General features: G+C 54.0%; 2 protein-coding genes across 2 annotated transcripts in view; both read right to left on the reverse strand.

The window, feature by feature from the left end:
- Positions 1 to 628: 628 nt before the first annotated feature.
- On the reverse strand, positions 629 to 5,737 carry VOLCADRAFT_57473 (uncharacterized protein; the record flags this gene model as incomplete). The annotated part of the gene is made up of 9 exons (XM_002947672.1): positions 629 to 917; positions 1,232 to 1,388; positions 2,508 to 2,705; positions 2,879 to 2,880; positions 3,039 to 3,176; positions 3,429 to 3,658; positions 4,159 to 4,232; positions 4,535 to 4,649; positions 5,579 to 5,737. Coding segments are annotated over 9 exons (1,362 nt in total), but the record flags the coding sequence as incomplete, so codon positions are not given.
- A 4,129-nt stretch (positions 5,738 to 9,866) lies between these two features.
- Positions 9,867 to 19,826, reverse strand: part of VOLCADRAFT_87874 (uncharacterized protein) — a gene marked incomplete at both ends in the record, with an annotated part of 34,382 nt that continues 24,422 nt past the window's right edge. Inside the window, 16 exons of the mRNA XM_002947673.1 lie at positions 9,867 to 10,054; positions 10,489 to 10,561; positions 12,074 to 12,177; positions 12,805 to 12,871; positions 13,075 to 13,278; positions 13,812 to 13,960; positions 14,311 to 14,437; positions 14,935 to 15,054; positions 15,446 to 15,608; positions 15,977 to 16,482; positions 17,223 to 17,305; positions 17,791 to 17,867; positions 18,272 to 18,381; positions 18,878 to 18,946; positions 19,280 to 19,432; positions 19,646 to 19,785. Coding sequence (XP_002947719.1) covers positions 9,867 to 10,054; positions 10,489 to 10,561; positions 12,074 to 12,177; positions 12,805 to 12,871; positions 13,075 to 13,278; positions 13,812 to 13,960; positions 14,311 to 14,437; positions 14,935 to 15,054; positions 15,446 to 15,608; positions 15,977 to 16,482; positions 17,223 to 17,305; positions 17,791 to 17,867; positions 18,272 to 18,381; positions 18,878 to 18,946; positions 19,280 to 19,432; positions 19,646 to 19,785 — 2,333 coding nt within the window. The remainder of the gene's footprint in view (positions 10,055 to 10,488; positions 10,562 to 12,073; positions 12,178 to 12,804; positions 12,872 to 13,074; positions 13,279 to 13,811; positions 13,961 to 14,310; positions 14,438 to 14,934; positions 15,055 to 15,445; positions 15,609 to 15,976; positions 16,483 to 17,222; positions 17,306 to 17,790; positions 17,868 to 18,271; positions 18,382 to 18,877; positions 18,947 to 19,279; positions 19,433 to 19,645; positions 19,786 to 19,826) is intronic.

Consider the following 19,826-nt stretch of genomic DNA (forward strand, 5'->3'; position numbering starts at 1 on the left):
GTTACCAGCCCAAGAAGCCGGTTGCAGGCCAGAGACAAGCACACGCAGTACGTCTTGCACACAATTCAACGGTAGTGCAAGGGGATATACTCGCACTGGGATCCGACCAGCTCCTGCTGCTAACCTGTCAGGTCACTTGACTCCCAATCCTGATGCTAACTACTCCGTGTAAACCATACGGAAGCGAGGTCGCACGGGGATTCCTGTGGTCAACTCTGGCGTAACCGGCCCTACGCATCCCGCCATGTATCCTCTACACTATTATATATATGACCAGGAAAAGCCCCTTGCACGTATCCTTCCTTCAAGCCCTCCACGCCCACGCACATGTCGCCCCCTGTCCATGCATGCCTTTTGTTGAATGCGATGCGCACCCTCCTAGCTCTACACTCCGAGTCGAAAACCTGCCCCTCCCTCTCTGCCTTTCTAACACACTCCGGAATGTACAATATTCGCAACTCGCTGTCCTCCCCCCTGTTTCCCAAGTACTCCCTCGCGGCAATTCGGAAGGAGGGCCTACGTGCCACGGTACAGAAAGTACCAGCATCAGCAGCCCGCCGCACCGACTCAATGGCCCCTTTGGCGCATGCCCCACGTGCCAAGTATGTGTGCCACCAACGCCGCCACCTCACACCGCCACTAGCGGCAGCGTCCCCGGCGCCGCCGCTCGGCTGCCCACCACCTCCGTCAGCGTCCCAAACAGGCTGAACGCGTTGCACTGATCGATCCGCGCCAGAACCAATTTGCCGCGAAGCTCGTTGCCATCGCCGTCAAAGTAGACGAGCTTGTTGTGGCGGATGCGACCAAAGGCCTGACGGGGATTCTTGGGGTTGGGCCCCTCCACGAGCACCTCTAATGTACGGCCCTGGAAGCGCTGCGCTCGCTCCGTAGCCACATCCATAACCACCTTGTTGAGCCTGATGGCGTCAGGCATGGGGGTTTTATAACAGGGCGGGGTCGGCAAAAAAACGCCCAGACGAGAACGCCCGGATTCTTCTGCAGAACTGCTCCTTGCCATTTCCCTGCCTGCATCGCTGCCCTTATCAGCCCACTGGCAAAAGAGGCAACGGCACGGTAGAGCGCTAAGCGACGGAGATGAAATTGGCAGGAAGTCTGATGATAAAAGTAATGCGCTAGGAAGGCGCGGCGACAGGCAGGCTAGGCAGAGGCCTTTTTCCGCGCAAGACGCACCTGCTTCCTCGACATCGACTATCCCCCCCATCCTCTTCACCTGTTAAGTCGGTCTTGCTTTATGAGGTCCGCCACCTGGTTATCCCATTCGGCAGCTGGCGTGTTGGGGCGAGGCGAGTAGGCGGCGGTGTTGACCCGGTCAAAGCCTACCTCACGAACCAGCCGCTCGGTGGCCAGGTACTGCTCCTCTGTCTCACCTAAACGGACAACAGCCAGAAATTAGCACACATCCTCAAAACGGTGGATGAACTATAAGGCGCTGTAGCAGGCAAGAGCTCAAAGCCGCTGACCCCAGTCGCGCACGGGAGGTGCGGCGGGCGTGATGGTCAAATAGGTGAGGTCAACACAGCCATCCAGCCAGCCAGGCCAGCCAAACAGACAGGCAGATTGACAGTACCAGATACGGGTGGTCTCCATCGCGAGCTAAACTCCACGGCACAGCTACTCAGCCAGCCACAAGCTATCCAGCCAGCCAGCCACATGCTTAGACAGCCAGCCAGCCACATGCCTAGACAGACAGACAGACAGCCACCCGCCTAGACAGCCAGCCAGCCACATGCCTAGACAGACAGACAGACAGCCACCCGCCTAGACAGCCAGCCAGCCACATGCTTAGACAGACAGACAGACAGCCACCCGCCTAGACAGCCAGCCAGCCACATGCCTAGACAGACAGACAGACAGCCACCCGCCTAGACAGCCAGCCAGCCACATGCCTAGACAGACAGACAGACAGCCACCCGCCTAGACAGCCAGCCAGCCACATGCTTAGACAGACAGACAGACAGCCACCCGCCTAGACAGCCAGCCAGCCACATGCCTAGACAGACAGACAGACAGCCACCCGCCTAGACAGCCAGCCAGCCACATGCCTAGACAGACAGACAGACAGCCACCCGCCTAGACAGCCAGCCAGCCACATGCCTAGACAGACAGACAGACAGCCACCCGCCTAGACAGCCAGCCAGCCACATGCCTAGACAGACAGACAGACAGCCACCCGCCTAGACAGCCAGCCAGCCACATGCCTAGACAGACAGCCAGCCAGCCACCCGCCTAGACAGCCAGCCAGCCACATGCCTAGACAGACAGACAGCCACCCGCCTAGACAGCCAGCCAGCCACATGCCTAGACAGACAGACAGACAGCCACCCGCCTAGACAGCCAGCCAGCCACATGCCTAGACAGACAGACAGACAGCCACCCGCCTAGACAGCCAGCCAGCCACATGCCTAGACAGACAGACAGACAGACAGCCACCCGCCTAGACAGCCAGCCAGCCACATGCCTAGACAGACAGACAGACAGCCACCCACCTGGGAACCCCACAATGGCGTCTCCGCTGATGGAGGCATCCGGCATGTACCGCCGGATGTTGTCAATGATTGCCCGGTAGCGCTCGTGTGTGTATCCGCGCTTCATTTCGCGCAGGATGTCGTTGTCACCCGACTGGAACGGGATGTGGAAGAACTCGCACAGCTTGGGCAACTCCGCGCACGCGCGAACCAGTCGGTCTGTGTCCAGTTGCAGAACAGATCGAGCGGCGCGGGGCGTGGGAGTTACACGCGGAATTATTAAAGCAGCGGGTCGTGAAGCTCTGGTGACGCTCAAGGCGCAAGATGGGGATAGGCCCAGATGGAGCAGGAGAACGGAAGGGAGCGCGATGGGGCCACGAGAGCGCAGCAACGTCTTCATTAGGTACTTTTGAAACGAAGGACGCGAAGGAAGCTCCTCAAGCCCATAGCAAGGATATTCTTCACCCTCCCTCTCCGCCTAGCCCTCCTCACGCACATGGGGCCTCATACCACAGATCACAAATACATTTTTTTAAGATAAAGAAACGCTACTTGCCCGTAAAGTAGCGGGGGTGGGAGGTGGCGAAGCGGATGCGCTCGATGCCGGGCACGTCGTGTACGTGGCGTAGCAGGTCGGTAAAGGTCCAGGCGCGGCGGCCGCTGGCGTCGGCAGCCAGGCCGGGAAGATCCCTGTTGGCGGGGGGAGCGGCGGCGGCCGAGAGGGCGGCGGCGGCGGCGGTAGTGATTGGGGTTGTAGTGGTAGTCGGTTTGGTGGTGGCTGTGGGATGATGTATGATTACAGTCATGGTACCGTTCCTAGTACGAGGTGGGCAGTCAGGTATGTGGTTCACGCGCTCCAAACCACTCAAACCCCTAACCCTGGCCTTCGACAGAAGAAATCATACAAGAAGCTATATCATACAGAGACCATACATGTCGTACCTGCCGTACGCGTCGATGTTTTGGCCCAGTAGTGTCACCTCCTTGTACCCAGCCTCCCCGAGTGCCAGCATCTCCCGCCGGATATCGTCCGGCCGCCGGCTCTGCTCCGCGCCGCGGGTGTACGGCACCACGCAGTACGTGCACTTCTCGTTGCAGCCGTAAATTACGTTGACCCAGGCGGTGATGTTTGACTCGCGTCGCGGCGTCGTGATGTCTTCCTCCACTGCCACCTAAAAACACGGACCCGAAGCAAGACGGAGCCGAACATCACCAATCACCGCCCGGACGACGCGCCTCCCCACCATAACCACGACTGAACAAAAGCTTCTTCACTCCGAACACTCGCACAGTATTACGGGGAAAAAGGTCAGGTGCCTCTCTCGCTTTCTGGAGCCGTAATGTAACGTTGTGTGCCATCACTGTCCCCAACCCGAGTTACCACGTGTTTGTGGGAATCCGTGACCCCATACTAGTTTACCAGCAGTAAAGAGTAAAGAATTCATCCTAGAGGCATTAAGAGTCACCCGGTCATCCTAAAATGCATTTGCGTCTAAATTCCTTTTCCATGTTTACTCCACTAATCACCCCTTCTCCCACTTCCGCTGCTCGTAGTAGCCGATACACAGTACGGCACACATAACGTCTACATATACGCGCTTAGCGCGTCCACCAGCATCTCGAGAGGCCTTTCCAGCGGGGCCAGCTACTACACTGCTCCCCTGCGCCGCACCTGTTCTGTCGCGCATACTTGAGCATCGTTAGCTTGGTCCAAAAGGTCGTGAATGCGGTTGGCGAATTGGGGACCTGGAGCGGTGTGGTAGTGGTAGGAGAGGGCGGAGGGAATTTTAGTAAGTGAGAGGGGGTTGTTGCTGGATGCGTGGGTGACGAGGCGACACACGGAAAATGATCGCACGAATCAGCTGAATGCATAAATGAACATGGAAGTGGCGCTTTCAAAATAGGGAGATGTAGGGAGGTGTATGTTTCCTTCCCAACCTAGCACCGACTCATCACAAAGTCATATACATCCAGCTCCGAAACCCGCCTCAGCCCACGCCTACCCATCACAATATCCAGCTCCGAAACCCGCCTCAGCCCACGCCTACCCATCACAATATCCAGCTCCGGAACCCGCCTCAGCAGCGTTTGGCCCTCCTGCTGGGCCACACAACCCGCCACCACAATCTTCAGGTCGCCCACTCGGTCTCGTTTGCGCTTGGCCTGATGGGGAGTATGACGGCAGGTTGGCGGGCGGGGCGGGTGCAGAAGTGAAGGGGTGCCGAGGTGGGGGACAAGACAACCTACAAGTGGCGCTACAAGTAGCATCGGAACGTGAAACGGCCCCGGGTCCTGGGGTGAAGGAAAAGGCGGGGGACAGTGTACAGCAGGCAAGAGCCCTTCTGCTGAGTCAAAAGCCCAGGAGTGCACGGCACAGCGCAGGGAAGAGCCGCACAGCGCAGAGAGCAGAGGGCAGCGCAGTGAAGGACAGTGTAAGGCAGGGTATGTGACCTGGAGGCCCCGGTGGCCCCCGTGAGGAGGAGCCCAGCGCGCTGCGGAAGAGAAGTTACTATTACGTCAAACATTTCTGGTTTAGCAGCAAACCTAGCCGTTCCAGGGTTATTTCTTACAGCTCTCCTATTACATATTAAACCGCCACGTACCTCACAACCGCAAATGGCGCCAGCAAAACTTCTGGCATGCGTAGCACACCAAACGCATGCGTTCGAAAACAGATCTGAGAGCTGTGGGCAGGACGTTTTTGTGATAGATGCGCGTGTGTATCCTAATGATCCACCGTACCGGGTTGGGTGCATTGCCATCTAGAAACCGGAACCCACAACCCCAAGCCCAGCATGTCTGGCTCACAAAGATCCTCTTGAAGCCCAGGTCCCGGGTCCCCGTCCCACTTCATCACCTTCTTAGGGTTTGCTCTGCCTCCCATACCCGCAACCGACGTAGCCCCGCACCGCATTCCCATCCTATATCACACACATCAGCGTTATGGCCACGTCATGCTGACCCGGGTAAGGCAATCCAGGACACCCCAGTTCGAACCCTGCCCAAAGCCTGCTAGGTACATATGGTAAAACACGACACACACACACACACACTCTTTTAACACTCATAAATCAAAATTCCACCCGCCTCACCTGTTTCCCAAGTGCCGAGTAGACCTTCTGTTCCGCCTTCTCTCGAATGGAACACGTGTTGTAGATGAGCACATCCGCCTGGCTGGCGTCCTGGCTGCACTCGTAGCCCACCGCCTCCAACACACCAGCCATGCGCTCGCTGTCCGCCATGTTCATCTGGAGTTAAGGGAAGAAGAAACGATGTTGGGCTTGGGTTTATTTGGAAGGTTCCTTGGTGCCGAGCGTGACACGACTCTAAGTGGACTTTCAGGGTATTCATCTAGCGCAGAGATGAATACCCTGACAGTCCACTCATCAGGGTATTCATCTCCGCGCTAGCCCCCCAACCCGGGAGGCTTTCCTGGCCTCTGGTGAGCACGGGCATGCAGATCTTTAAGACCAAAAAAGGTCAACTACCAACCGCCAACCGACGGGCTGCCTTCCTCTTCCACTTCCTACCCCTTAAAGACCTGCTCTGAAGCTCTATGCCGCCCTGGGCGGTACTACTGCTGCCGCCCTGGGCGGTGCTACTGCTGCCGCCCTGGGCGGTGCTACTGCTGCCGCCCTGGGCGGTGCTACTGCTGCCGCCCTGGGCGGTGCTACTGCTGCCGCCCTGGGCGGTGCTACTGCTGCCGCCCTGGGCGGTGCTACTGCTGCCGCCCTGGGCGGTGCTACTGTTGCCCCCGCTGCTGCAGCTATCGCTGCCTGCTCTGCTCATGTTCTCCGTGTCTCAGACGGGGCTTGGGTGATCGGTCAACCTCTCGTCCTCCCGCGTCGCCACCCCCCTTCCTCCCACTGATTAGGGACCCAACGTCGTCGCTAGGTGGCCATCCCACCGTCGCTAGGAAGGGCAGGGAAATATCTGCAGCTAGCAGCCTGGGTGACTTGCCTGGCACCCGAACGTGTGGATGAAGAACTTCTTGCCGTTTTTGGGAATGCCCTCAGGGGCCTTACGCACAAGAACTTGACCTGCAAATGGACGGAAGGAAATGGCAGGGGTATCGGGATAAGATAGGTTTTGTGGGCTGTGGACTGTGCATGTAGTAGCGTGTCTGCGAGGTTGTGAAGGCGATGTGGGGGCATAGCGGGGAGGGGAAAAAAAGATGCGGGGTAGGAGGGACGGAGTGCAGTTTGGAGCCAGCTCAGCCAAAGGAGCGAGGAATTTGAGGGAGCTTAGGCACTATTGCGTAAATAACTTGACACATAGTTTGCAGGGATGGGAGTTTGGATGACGGATGCTGATAAGCGGGTCGGGCATATGCTCTGCGCGCTAACCATTAGCCAGGCATTGGCCGAGGCTTGAACCGAGGGAATAAGATTTTCCCCCATACTTAATAAGTTTCAATATAATTTGTGATACGCATGCGTAACTTCTCCTGCACAGACAGCAGTTCGCCCTACGAACCCCGTGCTTTTTCCCGAATCGCGAAAGAGCCTCTCACTGCGGGGAGGAATAACGTGTTGACGTCGCTAAGCTCTTCGGTTTCAACCTACCTTCACTGCCGCAATACGTAGAAGCCTCTGACTCCGCTACATCAAGGAGCGCCGACGCCGTCAGCCCACCAAAGTCCGCTGTCGCTGTAGCAGGTAGCTGCTGCATGTGTGCTGCATTACAAGGAAAGGTGCTTTTACCGCGTGTCCTAAACGGGGCTAGACAAGAGACTGAGCGGAGCAATATGTGTTGTGGGACACGCCCACATTGCTGCCGCTGCTGCAACGCACTACCTAACATCTTATTTTTAGTGGATATAAATGTTCGGGAGATAATTAAATGGGTTGCTTAGCCCTAACAAATAAAGCAAGCAACGCGTATCGCACACAACTTCAACCCTCCTGTTAAATTTTCCGTTTTGATAGTATGGCACTAAAACAAAACAATCTTTCCAAGGCAGGTCCAAGCCAGCTGTTGGACTCAAATTAGCTCCGAGACCAAAACATGGACCGGAGTTTGATGCCAGAAGCTTTATGCCATCGCTGCAAACAAGTAATATAACTATTAGCTGCCCGTCAACCGTTTATAGAGAAACTATCATTACTAAGACCTGGAAAGGAGCGCCTAATCGCATGTTAGAAATTTATCCAGCTCCATTAATCTTCTTCTCAATTTTGTGTTTGGTGCTTTAATACTCTGCTTCCCGGTTCTAGCCGTGAGGGTGTCGCGCAAACTTCTTACCGTTATGGGGGTAGGGGGGGTCACGTCGGGGCGCCGGTTCCCTCTTCTCTTGTCCCAAGCTCCCAACCTTAAAAAAGCACGCTTGAAAACTGCTGATGCTATATCGCGACGATCCCAGCCTTTGAGACGATCCACGGGAAAAAAATTGCACGGTTGCACGATCCGCGGTCTGCTGGTATGCGACGAGGCGTGGGATTAACTCCTAGAATACGCCTGGGGGGCGGTATCTGATACATAGCGCAAATGACGGACGGAGCTCAAGCTCAGAAACGGACTCCTTGCGCGTGGCCGGGATACCTTTTTTTGAAGACTGCTGCATCCCTACCTGACCGTCCCCCAACATCATGTATGGGGTCAAGGTTATCACGCTCCATACCGCCACATACACGCACATATCTTACATGAGTTTGCAGGACATTAAAGCTTTAAAATAATACCTACAGCCGGAACTGTGGCTACCCCCAAAATGGACACCAAAAGCTGCAACGCCGTAGCCAGACCGCCGAGCCCCATACGGCACGCCAAACTGGAGGCAGAGTATGTACGATATGCCACATCACGTTGCTACTCGATTCCAATGGACCAATCGGACAGGATTCAACAATCCAATGGACGGGTTCCAAACGGACCACAGCCGAACTGGAACCCGCTAAGATGAGTACCGCGAAGTAACACGCATCTAAGACCCCTTGGTACGGTTATACAAGTAGACCGGATAAACCTAGCCTTTTTATTGCATCATGGATACCTAGATTATCAACCATGCCGGTTATCCGCAAATACGGAACGTGTCTAAAGCCCGAGCTGTTGATCTGAACGGAGCTTTTTCGATGGCTGCGTCCCTAAAGCTGTTGCCAAGCAAGGCGACACATCAAGGCCATTCAGATAGATGCTTCCGTATGTGGCGCACATTCGTACTGCGGTAACCTTCGCATTCCTCCACAAGCACCTTTCACCGACTAAAAAACGACGCAACAAAAAGCAGAGCACTACGGGGTTGCTGTACGGATATGAGTTCGGCACAAGTCGACAGCGATGCATACCAGCGCACACAGCACCCTGCCAACACCTTGATCAACGTTCCTCAAGAACACGCAATAGCTGCCCCCGGTCGCTTGGAGCAATGAGGAACTCACTGCCAAGCCCGTTCGTTCAGTCCTTTCTCAAAAATCTTATTTCGCAAAAATGTAACGGGCCGTAAGAAAGCAAAGTTAGATCTCAAGCTCTCGCTCCTTTATACAAAGGGTGCTCATATTATTGACGTTCTTCCTGGATTTCCCGACCATTTAGTAAAGCAGCTGGGTTTCAGTCAGGTCACGCAAGCACACGGCAGAAATGGTAAGAATACGGCCGCTGTGAGTATGCTGGCGCTATACATGCCATATCCTGCATATGTGGCGTGCGCCTATGGGCCAACGCAAGGCCATACATGGGCATGTGTGGCACATTCCAAACGTCTGGCTCGAGAAGCACCTCGAAGGGGCTGTTCATGGCAGCTTTTGCTCTTTGGAGCGGATGCCAAATTACATCCTCGCCGCCATGATCACTCTTAAGGCCGCAGGCTGGCAAGGGCCAGAAGAAGACAGACGACGGAAGGGTTGGCCTGCTGCCGGCCATCCAATACAACGTAACAGCAACAACCTAAAGACAACTGTTGATATACACGAAATTGTGGCGAGAATGCCGAATGCCGCACAGGGTGAGTTGTTAATTTACTGGCTTCGAGATTTGGAGCCCCGTATGAGGTCCTATCGTATTTGCAGTAAGTTTATTGATGAGAACATAATCAACGTCAAGCCCGCACACTGGCGTGCTCCCTTGTGCTCGTGAAGCCGTTTCCGCCCTCAGCTACCAGCAGCATTTTACGCATATGGCGCCTGGCATTCATGGGGGCGCATGGCGCCCCTGATTCGGGAGAGATCTCCACGTTTATAGCTGCGCATTCCTTCGTATCCATCGTTGAAATGTCAATGGAAGCCCATCGTTAGTTGTTGACTTTTTACGTGCTCCTCTTAGAGCAGCGATAAACGCAAGCATAATATATATTGAAACTATCGTACGTTTGTGGCATGCCTAAGCAAACTACTTTTCGGCGACGAGATCGCCGCGGTGTTCAGTGATATTCTAAGAATATAACTATATAAAAACTATGTACGACAATGTTAAAATCTGCTCTGTAACATATTTTGCGCGCATTGAGAGGTGGCACTTGATGGCTTTGTGCCAGTGACGACTCAGCAGAGCGGCTGCATCAGAATTTTCCCTTGAGGACTCGAGGCGCTGTCGCCGCATTGGAAGGGGCGTTGCTACCGCCGAGGCTTGCCCTGCAATGCATACAACACACCAGGCATGTCGCTTGTATGGTTAACAGTTGGATTGGTTGTGCAGGCAACGTACCGTCGCGCGACGATTGCGCAGCAGTACTCCAAGGCATCGTCGCTGTTCGTCCCTAATGCTACACAACCCCCCTGCCGGCTGCTTCTATTATTTCTAATGCTGCTAATGCTGCTAATGCTGCTAATGCTGCTAATGCTGCTAATGCTGCTAATGCTGCTAACGCTGCTAATGCTGCTAATGCTGCTAATGTCCGGTCAACCGATTTGGGAGTAACGCGTGTTGTGTTTTGGATTACGGTCATCTGGAGATTGCGTCGCCCAGTCGTACTGGAGAGTTTATCGGCATGAGGCCCAAGTGGATTCCCACAACACTACTGCTACTACTGTTACTGGTTCTCATGCTGCCGGTCTCCCAGACGCACCTGGCAAGGATGTCCTTCCACGCCTGGTAGCCCTTACTCGTATCACCAGCCGCGCCGGCATTCCCCTCATCTCCTGCACCCAAATACAAACCACGTGTGCTCAGCGCGACACCCACACCCACACCCACACCCACACCCACACCCACACTAAGCATGAGGAGATTCCCCAGTCCACGTCCAGGCCAAGAGATGGAAACGGTGATACATGTCCGTTCTGGCACAGACAGCGCAACAGGCCAAGATTGAAGATTTGAAAAAGATGGAGCATCGCCGCCATATGCTGCGCCCCACCTGCAATCCGAGCGCACTTTGCATCCATCCGCACTGTTCAACGCCCATCGTGTGTGTCTTTAAAATTTTCTATCAACAGAAGCGCATCACATGTGCGTGTGGGTAGACAGTATTATTTCACTTTCTGCAGTAACGCCTTTCGAACTGCCGGCGCACGGTGTACACACACGCACCGCGGTGTTATATCACGACTTCAAAAAGGTACCGATCGGCGGACGTGATGCACCCAAGATGCACTCCATTAGGACGTCGTAAGTGCAAAAGGGGTTATTTTGCGCTTTGTTGTATAAAGGGCCAAACCTCGCCCAGCCCAGCAGGCCCACCCCTGGCCACCTGTACTCACACATACACACGCCCACAAAACAACACGTCAACACGTCCTTCCCCACATTCTGCATAACTTCCCCACGCAGCCCATTATGCTTCCCTGCGGCACCCGTGCATCATCCACATCCACTCACCTAACTTGGTGGCGCCCTCTGCGCCCGCTGGGAGGCCTGCTGCTGCTGCTGCTGCTGCTGCTGCTGCTGCTGCTGCTGCTGCTACCTTGGACTTCCCCGATCCGCCGGCTGATTGTGACGGGGATCGCGCAAGCAAACCCTCCACGCCGTTGACACCGTTGATGGATGCCGTACGAGGGTCGATACTGCCACCATCGACGCTGCCGTCTGCGTGGGGGTGCCTGCTGTGATTATGACTGCCCTTGCTGGTGCCCAACAGCACGGCACTGAACAGCCGCATCACGTCGAGTTCCGTAGGCAGCTGACTCATCATCTCTGCTATGCGGCGTTTCTGCGACGTAGGAAAAGATGAAAACAAAGACGAAAATGATCATGACGAAGATGAGATGGTGATGATGATTGTGATAATGATGACGGTGGTGATGATGGTGGTATGATGGGCCAGCAATATCGGTGTAGGTTGGCGGATTGATGAGTTGGAGTGAGAAATAGGGCGGTTTGGGAAGGGGTAAGGCAAGTAAGCAGCACGACGAGATACGTCGCTTGTATTTAAGTAATGCCACCTTGGGAGTTACTAAAGGACATTATGGCTTATTGTCAAGGCGTTTCCCTGTCCTTTCTTGTTGCATTCACTCCCGTCTAAGGGAATTGGCAGGACCAACCAGTAAGTTGCACGCAGGACCAAACAATATAATAGGATAATAAAGGTCATTAAGGACATCAAAGGATGTTAAAGATCACAGCACGGCAACAAACACAGGTATCGCTGCAGCGCAGCTGCGCCTTGATTGCCAGGACCAAAGGGTGCCGCACACACCCGCCCATTCGCGCACCTCCCTTTCCAATCGACGCAGCAGTGGCAGGTATCCCAGCATCAGGAATGCCAGGAAGAGGCCCAACAGCAGCAGCAGCAGGACGACATGGAGCACAATCACGACTGGAGAGTGTGCAAGGCGCCAGCCAACCAGTAATAAGTACGGGGCCGAAGCAGCCAGGGCACAAGTGAGCGATTAGGAGGTTCAAGCGGGAAAATTGGTCAGCAGGGTAACCCATGAGCAATAGAGGAGGGTGACTGGAGACAGTACGGCATATGAAAAACGTTTTGGGAGGCACGTGCCCAGCTGCAGCCAACCCACAGCAGGCTGACCTCAGTGGACTGACAATAACGATAAAGAAAACATTCCGGCCTAGCTGCCCCTATAACTATATATTTCGCGTACCGCGTAATTATAAGCCTGCCGTGATATGATATACATGTATGGCAAACAAGCGGGAATCCACATGGCGAAATAAAGCATTGGATGGGTCTTGATAGGTCTGGCTGAGCAAGCGGGCAAGGAGGTTGTGCTTCCACGTACCACTACATTTATCCCGCATTCAGCGAATCATAAGCTCATGAAGCCTAAGGGCTTTGCAGTTGGGTGTTAGCGGCGAACAGAGAGCACAGGGGACGGCGTTGTGTGCCTACTAGGAAGGAGAGGGTACGCTCCTGCTGTGGCACTGATAGCCATTTCTACTAGAAATCCTTCATTTTTTCTAAGGAGAAACGCACGTCCTTGCTCACCTTTGAGCACGTCCTTGATGTCCACCAGGTGCTGTGCGCTGATCCGCAAGTTGGCGTCGTTCAGGTCCTGAGTGGTTGGTCGTTGAGTTGGGTGCACGGTTGGACGGGTTCAGGCACCGCTGAGTGTTTTTATTTTGATTATTAGTGCCTAACAAATGCCCCGCGCTTGCTGGACAACTTGCGCGATTTTTTAAAGCCAGATCAGTTTGTCGAGTTCATAAAAATATAAAAGTTTTCCAAAGTAAGGGAAGATGGAGAAACTCCACTTACGGCGGTTCCGACTCGGTAGATAAAGTCCCATCTTGAGTTGTTGAGCCCCAACAACACTTGAGGCTGAGAGGATACGTTACCGCCTCCGTTGCCACTGCCCGTGCTGCTGGTCAAGGAGATCACCGCAGCCATGGCCTCATCCGCGAGGTTGCTCAGCTCGTTCAACATCTGGTTCATCATGCCATCCGCACCGGAACGCGTCACCTGGCAAGGTAGGGTAGTTGTTAACCGGTTGTACGGCACCATGCGAGTTTTTAACGAAACACTGCGGTGATATGACAGTAAACCACCTGCATTTAAAACTCGTAAAGCCGTAACGTACGGGAGCAATGCGTATATACGGTAACTTGCGGCACGAGTGTCTGTGAGAGAGAGAGAGAGAGAGAGAGAGAGAGAGTGTGTGTGTGTGTGTGTGAATGTGTGTGTGTGTGTGTGTGTGAATGTGTATGCGCGTATATGTGTGTTAAGAAGTGGGCCTGCGCGGGTGTGTGCACGTGCATCTTGGAGGTCTCGCAATATGGAGCGGACGACGTCCCATCCGCTGGCTCCTTGGGCTTCCATGGACAGATTTTGGAAGGCTGCCACCCGGACTTTTCGAAAGGGGCGCACTTACAAAGCATGATAATGGCCGTATACACCCACAAAACAAAAGCAAAACCATTTAACGATACAGCTATATAGGTACACACTCTTTTCCTTAGCAACATGGTCCCAGTGCTCCATAATCCTCCACTGACCTCGTAGTAGGGGTTGCCGGGTAGGGGACAGGGAAAATGCTCAGGCAGCCGGAGGCAGGAGCTGTCCCCGTAGAACAAGTAAAACATATCGTTGGAGCCTCTGATAAGGCCCTGACCAACAACAGACGGAAACCGCTCCACGTCCGGCCCTGCACGCATTGCAATGCATGACGCGTGTCGTACACACGTACACGTACATACACGGGGCGAGCAGCAGGGCGTACGACACAGGCAGCAATATAAACAGGCGTATAAACAGGCGGACAGACAGGTAGCCAGACAGGCAAGGAAATGACTCCTGCAAGTACTCATTTCCTAGCAAACGTGCTCATGAAGAAGAAGGACACAAGGCGCGAAGCGGCTCTTATTTCACTTGGCGAAACCTTGGTGTAGTAGTAGCAACACGGCCGACACATGCACGGAGGCTATTTCATATTTCATATGCCCACCCTCCCCACCCTCCTAAAACCCCCCGCCTCTCCACCGACCACACTCGCACCTACGACAGTCCAGGCTCTTGCGCCCATCCGCATCGTGAAGTAAGCGTCCCGCAAGGCGGTGGTGGCGTTGTGCAGGGCTTCCACTTTTGCGGGAATCGCCGCAAAATCCTCCTCCGCCAACAGCTCCTGCAGGATCCATCCGTACATACTTACATACGAGGTCAGACACTACCGTTAACGCACGCACCCATACCCAAGGGAGATCTCGGGATCGAGACCTGTCAAGGTTGAATATTCTTGCAATGGTGGAAGGTAATAATGGCCCGAGTCAATGGACGCTGATGACCTTGGATAACGGGTGATCTGCGAGCTGACCAGGATTGATCAGAAAACAGCATCTGGTCTGGCAGATTCTGGTGGATGCTGGTAGTGAGTGCTATATCTGAGCGATCCACTGTTAGGTCGGTTAGAATGATAGGATGAGGGTGCCCTGAAATACCGGGGAAGGCAGGGTCTGCCGGGTAGCGGCCGCAGGGTGAAGATATGAACCCCCTGTCCCACACATCATACATCAAGCAGTTGGAGCACACAAGAACGCGGCAGTTTGCAGACCATGATCAAGACCCGTTCCCATGCGCGTGTTGCTAGGACTGGGCGCGACAGACAGCACTAGTCGTGCAGACCTGCGCGTAGAAGATGGCGCGATAGGTCCGCTCAGCGTTTTGATCAGCCACTGCGTGAAGCGCTACTTGCTCGGTAACCCCCAGCAGAATCGCGTAGTTGACGCTGTAAAAGAGGATTACCTGCGCGCGGATAACGTGCAATCCGGGACACATGCGTGGATGCGTTAGCAGCGATACATGCACGAACGTGATCGTCGCAGTGGGCGCATTGTAATGTTCGCCTAGAAGGTATCAACGTGTGTGGTACAGAGTGGGTGACTTCTGGGCCATGTCTGCAATGTCTATCTACACGTTAATGTGAGTGTACATGTGTACATGGTGTGTGTGTACATGGTGTATGTGTGCGGGAGGGGTCAGGGCGAGCACAGAAAGGGACAGTCTGTAATCGGGAGAACGACACGATAGCCAGTGGGACAGAGGTGCATAACGTTTCATGAGAGATGAATGCGGGGAAAGTGATCAGCATCCGTACAGTCATAACAATCCGTACATGGATACGTTCCAGCCGTACCAGAAAGGAGTAGAGCAATACGATGGAAAGCATGCCCTTAGCGACCTTGCTGTTGCGAATTAGCGTTCGGCGTGGCTGCGAACCCGACTCCTGACCGCCAGTTGTCGGGGCAGGGGGCAAGGACCCCGTAGATGGCGTAGTGGGCCAAACAGCGCCGGCCCTCCTAAGGGCGATTTAAAAGGATCAAGAACAGTCACAAGGCATAACCTTAAGACGCGGATGTGCAAATGCAGATGTGCAAGTTATGTCAATTAAAATCTTGATACGACGGACAGACAGACGGACGGACGGAAGGAAAACAGTAGTGTTTAACGCGGGCTTAATGGTTTGCATACTAACACACACACACACACACACACACACACACCATGAACTTCCTTGGCCTTCTTGTTGACCGTCCTGTCTGGGCTTTTCACCCCTTGTGCCACTTAATGCAAGGCCTATGCCAGCAGCATCCAGCACTTTGAAACGCTTAATGCTGTGAATCCGAGCGAGAAAGCGAACGAGAAATTAACACAAACCACGACTTACCACCGTCGACGCAACGGCAAACATCCGCAGATCAGGGCGCGCCACCAGCTCTTGTTATTGTTGCCCATCAGCCTCAGCGTTCTATTCGTGGGGTCGGCAGTCGGTGTGAGCAGCGAGAGGTCACCCAGGTGACCAAATGAGTCCTCCGGGTCCTTGAAATGCCTGGAAGCCGACTTGCCCTTGGCAGCTAAGCGATGGTAACGGGTCCGGCGCTCCGCCGGCGACGGCTCATCGTCGTCGAGGTCCGCTGACTTGTCTTCAGATTTGGAGCCCAGGAGCTCGTTTACGTCATCACCATTTAGGACGCCGGGATCGCCGCCGTCGTCGCCTCCGCCGCCGCCTCTACCTCCGCCACTTCCACCTCCGCCACCACCGTCACGCCCCGAGCCATCCTCTCCCCTGCTTCCCAGGTCCAGGACATTATCATCGAAAAGCGTCTTGCGCTTGACGGTGGCAGCACTGCTGCCTTGCGCATTGGCGCTTGGAGGACCATCATCGTAATGCTCCTGGTGGCCAGCAGGCGGAAAGGCAGCAAACGAGCAAATACAATGTTGATTAGCAAGTGCACTCCGGCTGACATCTAGCATGTACGACGGGGGAATTAACGGGCATTCCTGCCGCGTTTTGTAAGCTGCATTTGTCAAGGGCATTCGTAAGGGGCATTTATAAGGGGTAATGATATTCTCGTGCAGAAGAGGGGTTCGATCATCAGAGCATGTTGGAGGCCATGAAATGGGATCCAGTACGTCTGGCGAGGACGTTGGAACATATGTGGGCTCACCGAAACTCAGTTATCCCTTTCGGACGCTAGTCTGGGCTGATGTGCGGTGTTTCCTGTTCTCCGTGGCTTTTAGGCGTTGAAGTATTGCCCTTGGGCCTTCGGCTCGTATGGGTAGTTTTACAGGTATGGGGTCACGCACCCCCAACCATGTATAACACACACACATAAGGGGCATACCTGGTGTGCTATGGAACAGAAGTGGACTAGGAGACAGACAAGGAGTGAGACATCTTAAGCAACGTGGCCAAAGGTCCCGGGGGCCGCGGGGATAAGCATTTGACCACGGATAGGAAAGCAATGTCAGGCGGTGTGCGGGGCCATGCAGCGCCTTGCTGGGGGAGCAGTAAATCACTCCCGGAAGCATGCTAGCACGCGGCGTGAACCTTGAACCACTTCCCATTCGCGCAACATTAGCGGCGGTCCGACCCGCTATATGGCAGTCGCGCAGTCTCAGCATTGACTTACCTTGTCGTCATCTTCCTCGCTCTGGCTGTCTGACTCGTCGTCCAGGAGGTGGGTGGTCTGGGCTGCCAGGGCTCTTGTCAGCCCTAGGCAGAGCGAGGGGACGCATGGGAGCAATGTGCGTGGGCAATGTTAGGTAGGTCGGTAAGGTACAGCAGCGGCCAGCACAGCCCAAATATTTGCCATGTCAGCACAGTACGAAAAATACGACGGGAGAGTCAGCAGAATTGTTGCGATCAAAACGCATCATCATATTATATATCATATTATACATGTAAATAGAAATATTCTATAGTTACGTTAAATAAAGCATACAACAAATTGCACGCCGATACACATACAATACACATGCCAATACACAGCTTGCACGCCGCATTATAATCCGTCGTGGCTCTCATACCCGACAAGCAAATGAAGTGGTTTGGTTGCAAGGGTAGTCTTAATTGGACGTTACCCAGCGGATGACTGCAAAGGCGAAAGGCAGTACGCGCTTCACATTTATCTATATCTTGCAAGCTATAGATAAATGCCAATTATAGATAAAAGCCAATTGGCTCCAAGGTTTCCTTACCTATGGGTATCGACAGGAAGGCCTCGTATAGTTGATATCGTTGGTCGAAGGCCGACTTGAGCATATACATCAGGCCACTACGGCAGCGGACGTGAATTAACAGGGCCGCAGGTATAGTTTACTTGATGCGTGAATGTCAAGGTGACGATCACAGGCACACAGAAACGAGCGCTTGCTTGCTTCTTCTTGTTGAACAGCACACGCACTCGCGCACGCGTAGATACAATCAGGTACACCAATCAAGGCACGCACACGCCGTTTGTAAGGTTCGTCGGCGCACCGTGAGGAGTCGCCGTCTCCATTATTACGAACAGAAACGCCAATTGACTCTCTTCACAGGATGGATAGACAAACATCATCAAAGCATGCTGTGGTGTAGCACTAACGCAACGACCTAATAAGGTCTTCTTTGGGCACCTTGTCCCCACGGCAAGTTCGTACCCAAACGTTGTACGATTTCGCACGAACAGGATTAACTTACGCTGCACAACAGCCCGCCACGACGACTCCCTCTACTACGAGGAATGTGAGCTGCAGGCGATTGACCTTGTACGTCCACGTAACGGCCGAGTCAAGGAGTGCATTCACGACCTGCCGGGGACAGCGCAAGGGAGGTCACGTTAGCGACTAACAGCCAGCTAGGAAGGTGGTGCCGATAAACGAAGGCTATACAGCAAAACATCCACGAAATTGCGGAAGAGCAGGAAATGTACAGAGAGGTACAGCGTTCACGCGCTTTACAGAACATTTTGGACCGGGCTCAGTGTGTCAGACGTACCAGGCGACTGTCAGAAAACGCGCGTACGACACACGTACGACATCTTAACATACATGCCGTACGACAGAGACCACGCGCACGCAGTAGGCAAGAACTATTGGAAGATGTATTTTGCCCGGATTACCAGCTTCGTTAGCAACAATTAACTCCTCTGAGACATCCCCAGTCACAAGAACTGGAAGAAGCCGCGAAGCCATATCCCTGCAGGCTTTGTGACTGTGGAGCGGTTGAAGATGAGTTGCATGTTTTCGAAGAATGTCCCGCTTACAAGAGCATACGGACTAAGTATGATGGTGACCTAGTCCTTACGGGGCGCAGCATGCGCACCACTATGACTGAGGCGCCACCCCTGGCATTGGCCAGGTACCTCTCGGAAATCTGGGAGGCCAGGCACGTCGCGCTGAGGCGCTTCGCCCTGAAGCGGACGAGGGAGAATGAAGATGACCTCCCGCGTACCCGCATCAATACCAATACAACGTCCATGGCCCCCCCGGCTTTTACGGACACACCCGCACTTGTGTGCGGAACTTGTAACTTGTAACTTGTATTAACTATGTATCAATGCAGGGATGATCGATATAGGTAGACATTGACTACTACGCATGAGACTTCAGCGGAATGGCACCACCACAGAGCAGAGGTTGCGCGCCCTTTGTTCATTCAGTGGATGTGTGGACGGGTTGATGCTCTGCAGGTTCAATAGTTACTCACCAAGCGAATGCCAGTTGGGTTGCTGAGTGCTTGGCCGCTGTACAACATGAACTTGACAGGCACAAGGGAGGAGAGCTTCAGCCCTTCATTGTGCCACGACGCGTGGTCCTGAAAGACGGTCTTAGCAGAGACGTAGATCCGAGTCACCACGTCCTGCATGATGTAAGATCCCCGCATACATGCATGCATGTATACGAGTGTGACATGCATATGTATACGAGTGTAACGTGCATATGTATGTACGAGTGTAACGTGCATATGTATGTATATGAGTGTAACATGCATATGTATGTATATGAATGTAACATGCGAGCAACGGAGTCGGATATAACTGAAGAAACCAATATATTAACCGGGAAACCTTACTAATCGCGCATAGTAGCCCTCCCGTAAATCTTCATCTATGCCCGGAGGTGCACGGGACCCCCGGCTTTTACGGACACCCCTGCACTTGTGCGGAACTTGGTAACATACCGCATGCACATGTATATACACGTAGCTAGGGACTGCGAGGAGGACACTGGACCAGATGTGTGGGTGTGGGTGT

The sequence above is a fragment of the Volvox carteri genome, assembly GCF_000143455.1.
Source record: "Volvox carteri f. nagariensis unplaced genomic scaffold VOLCAscaffold_7, whole genome shotgun sequence".
NCBI lineage: Eukaryota > Viridiplantae > Chlorophyta > Chlorophyceae > Chlamydomonadales > Volvocaceae > Volvox > Volvox carteri.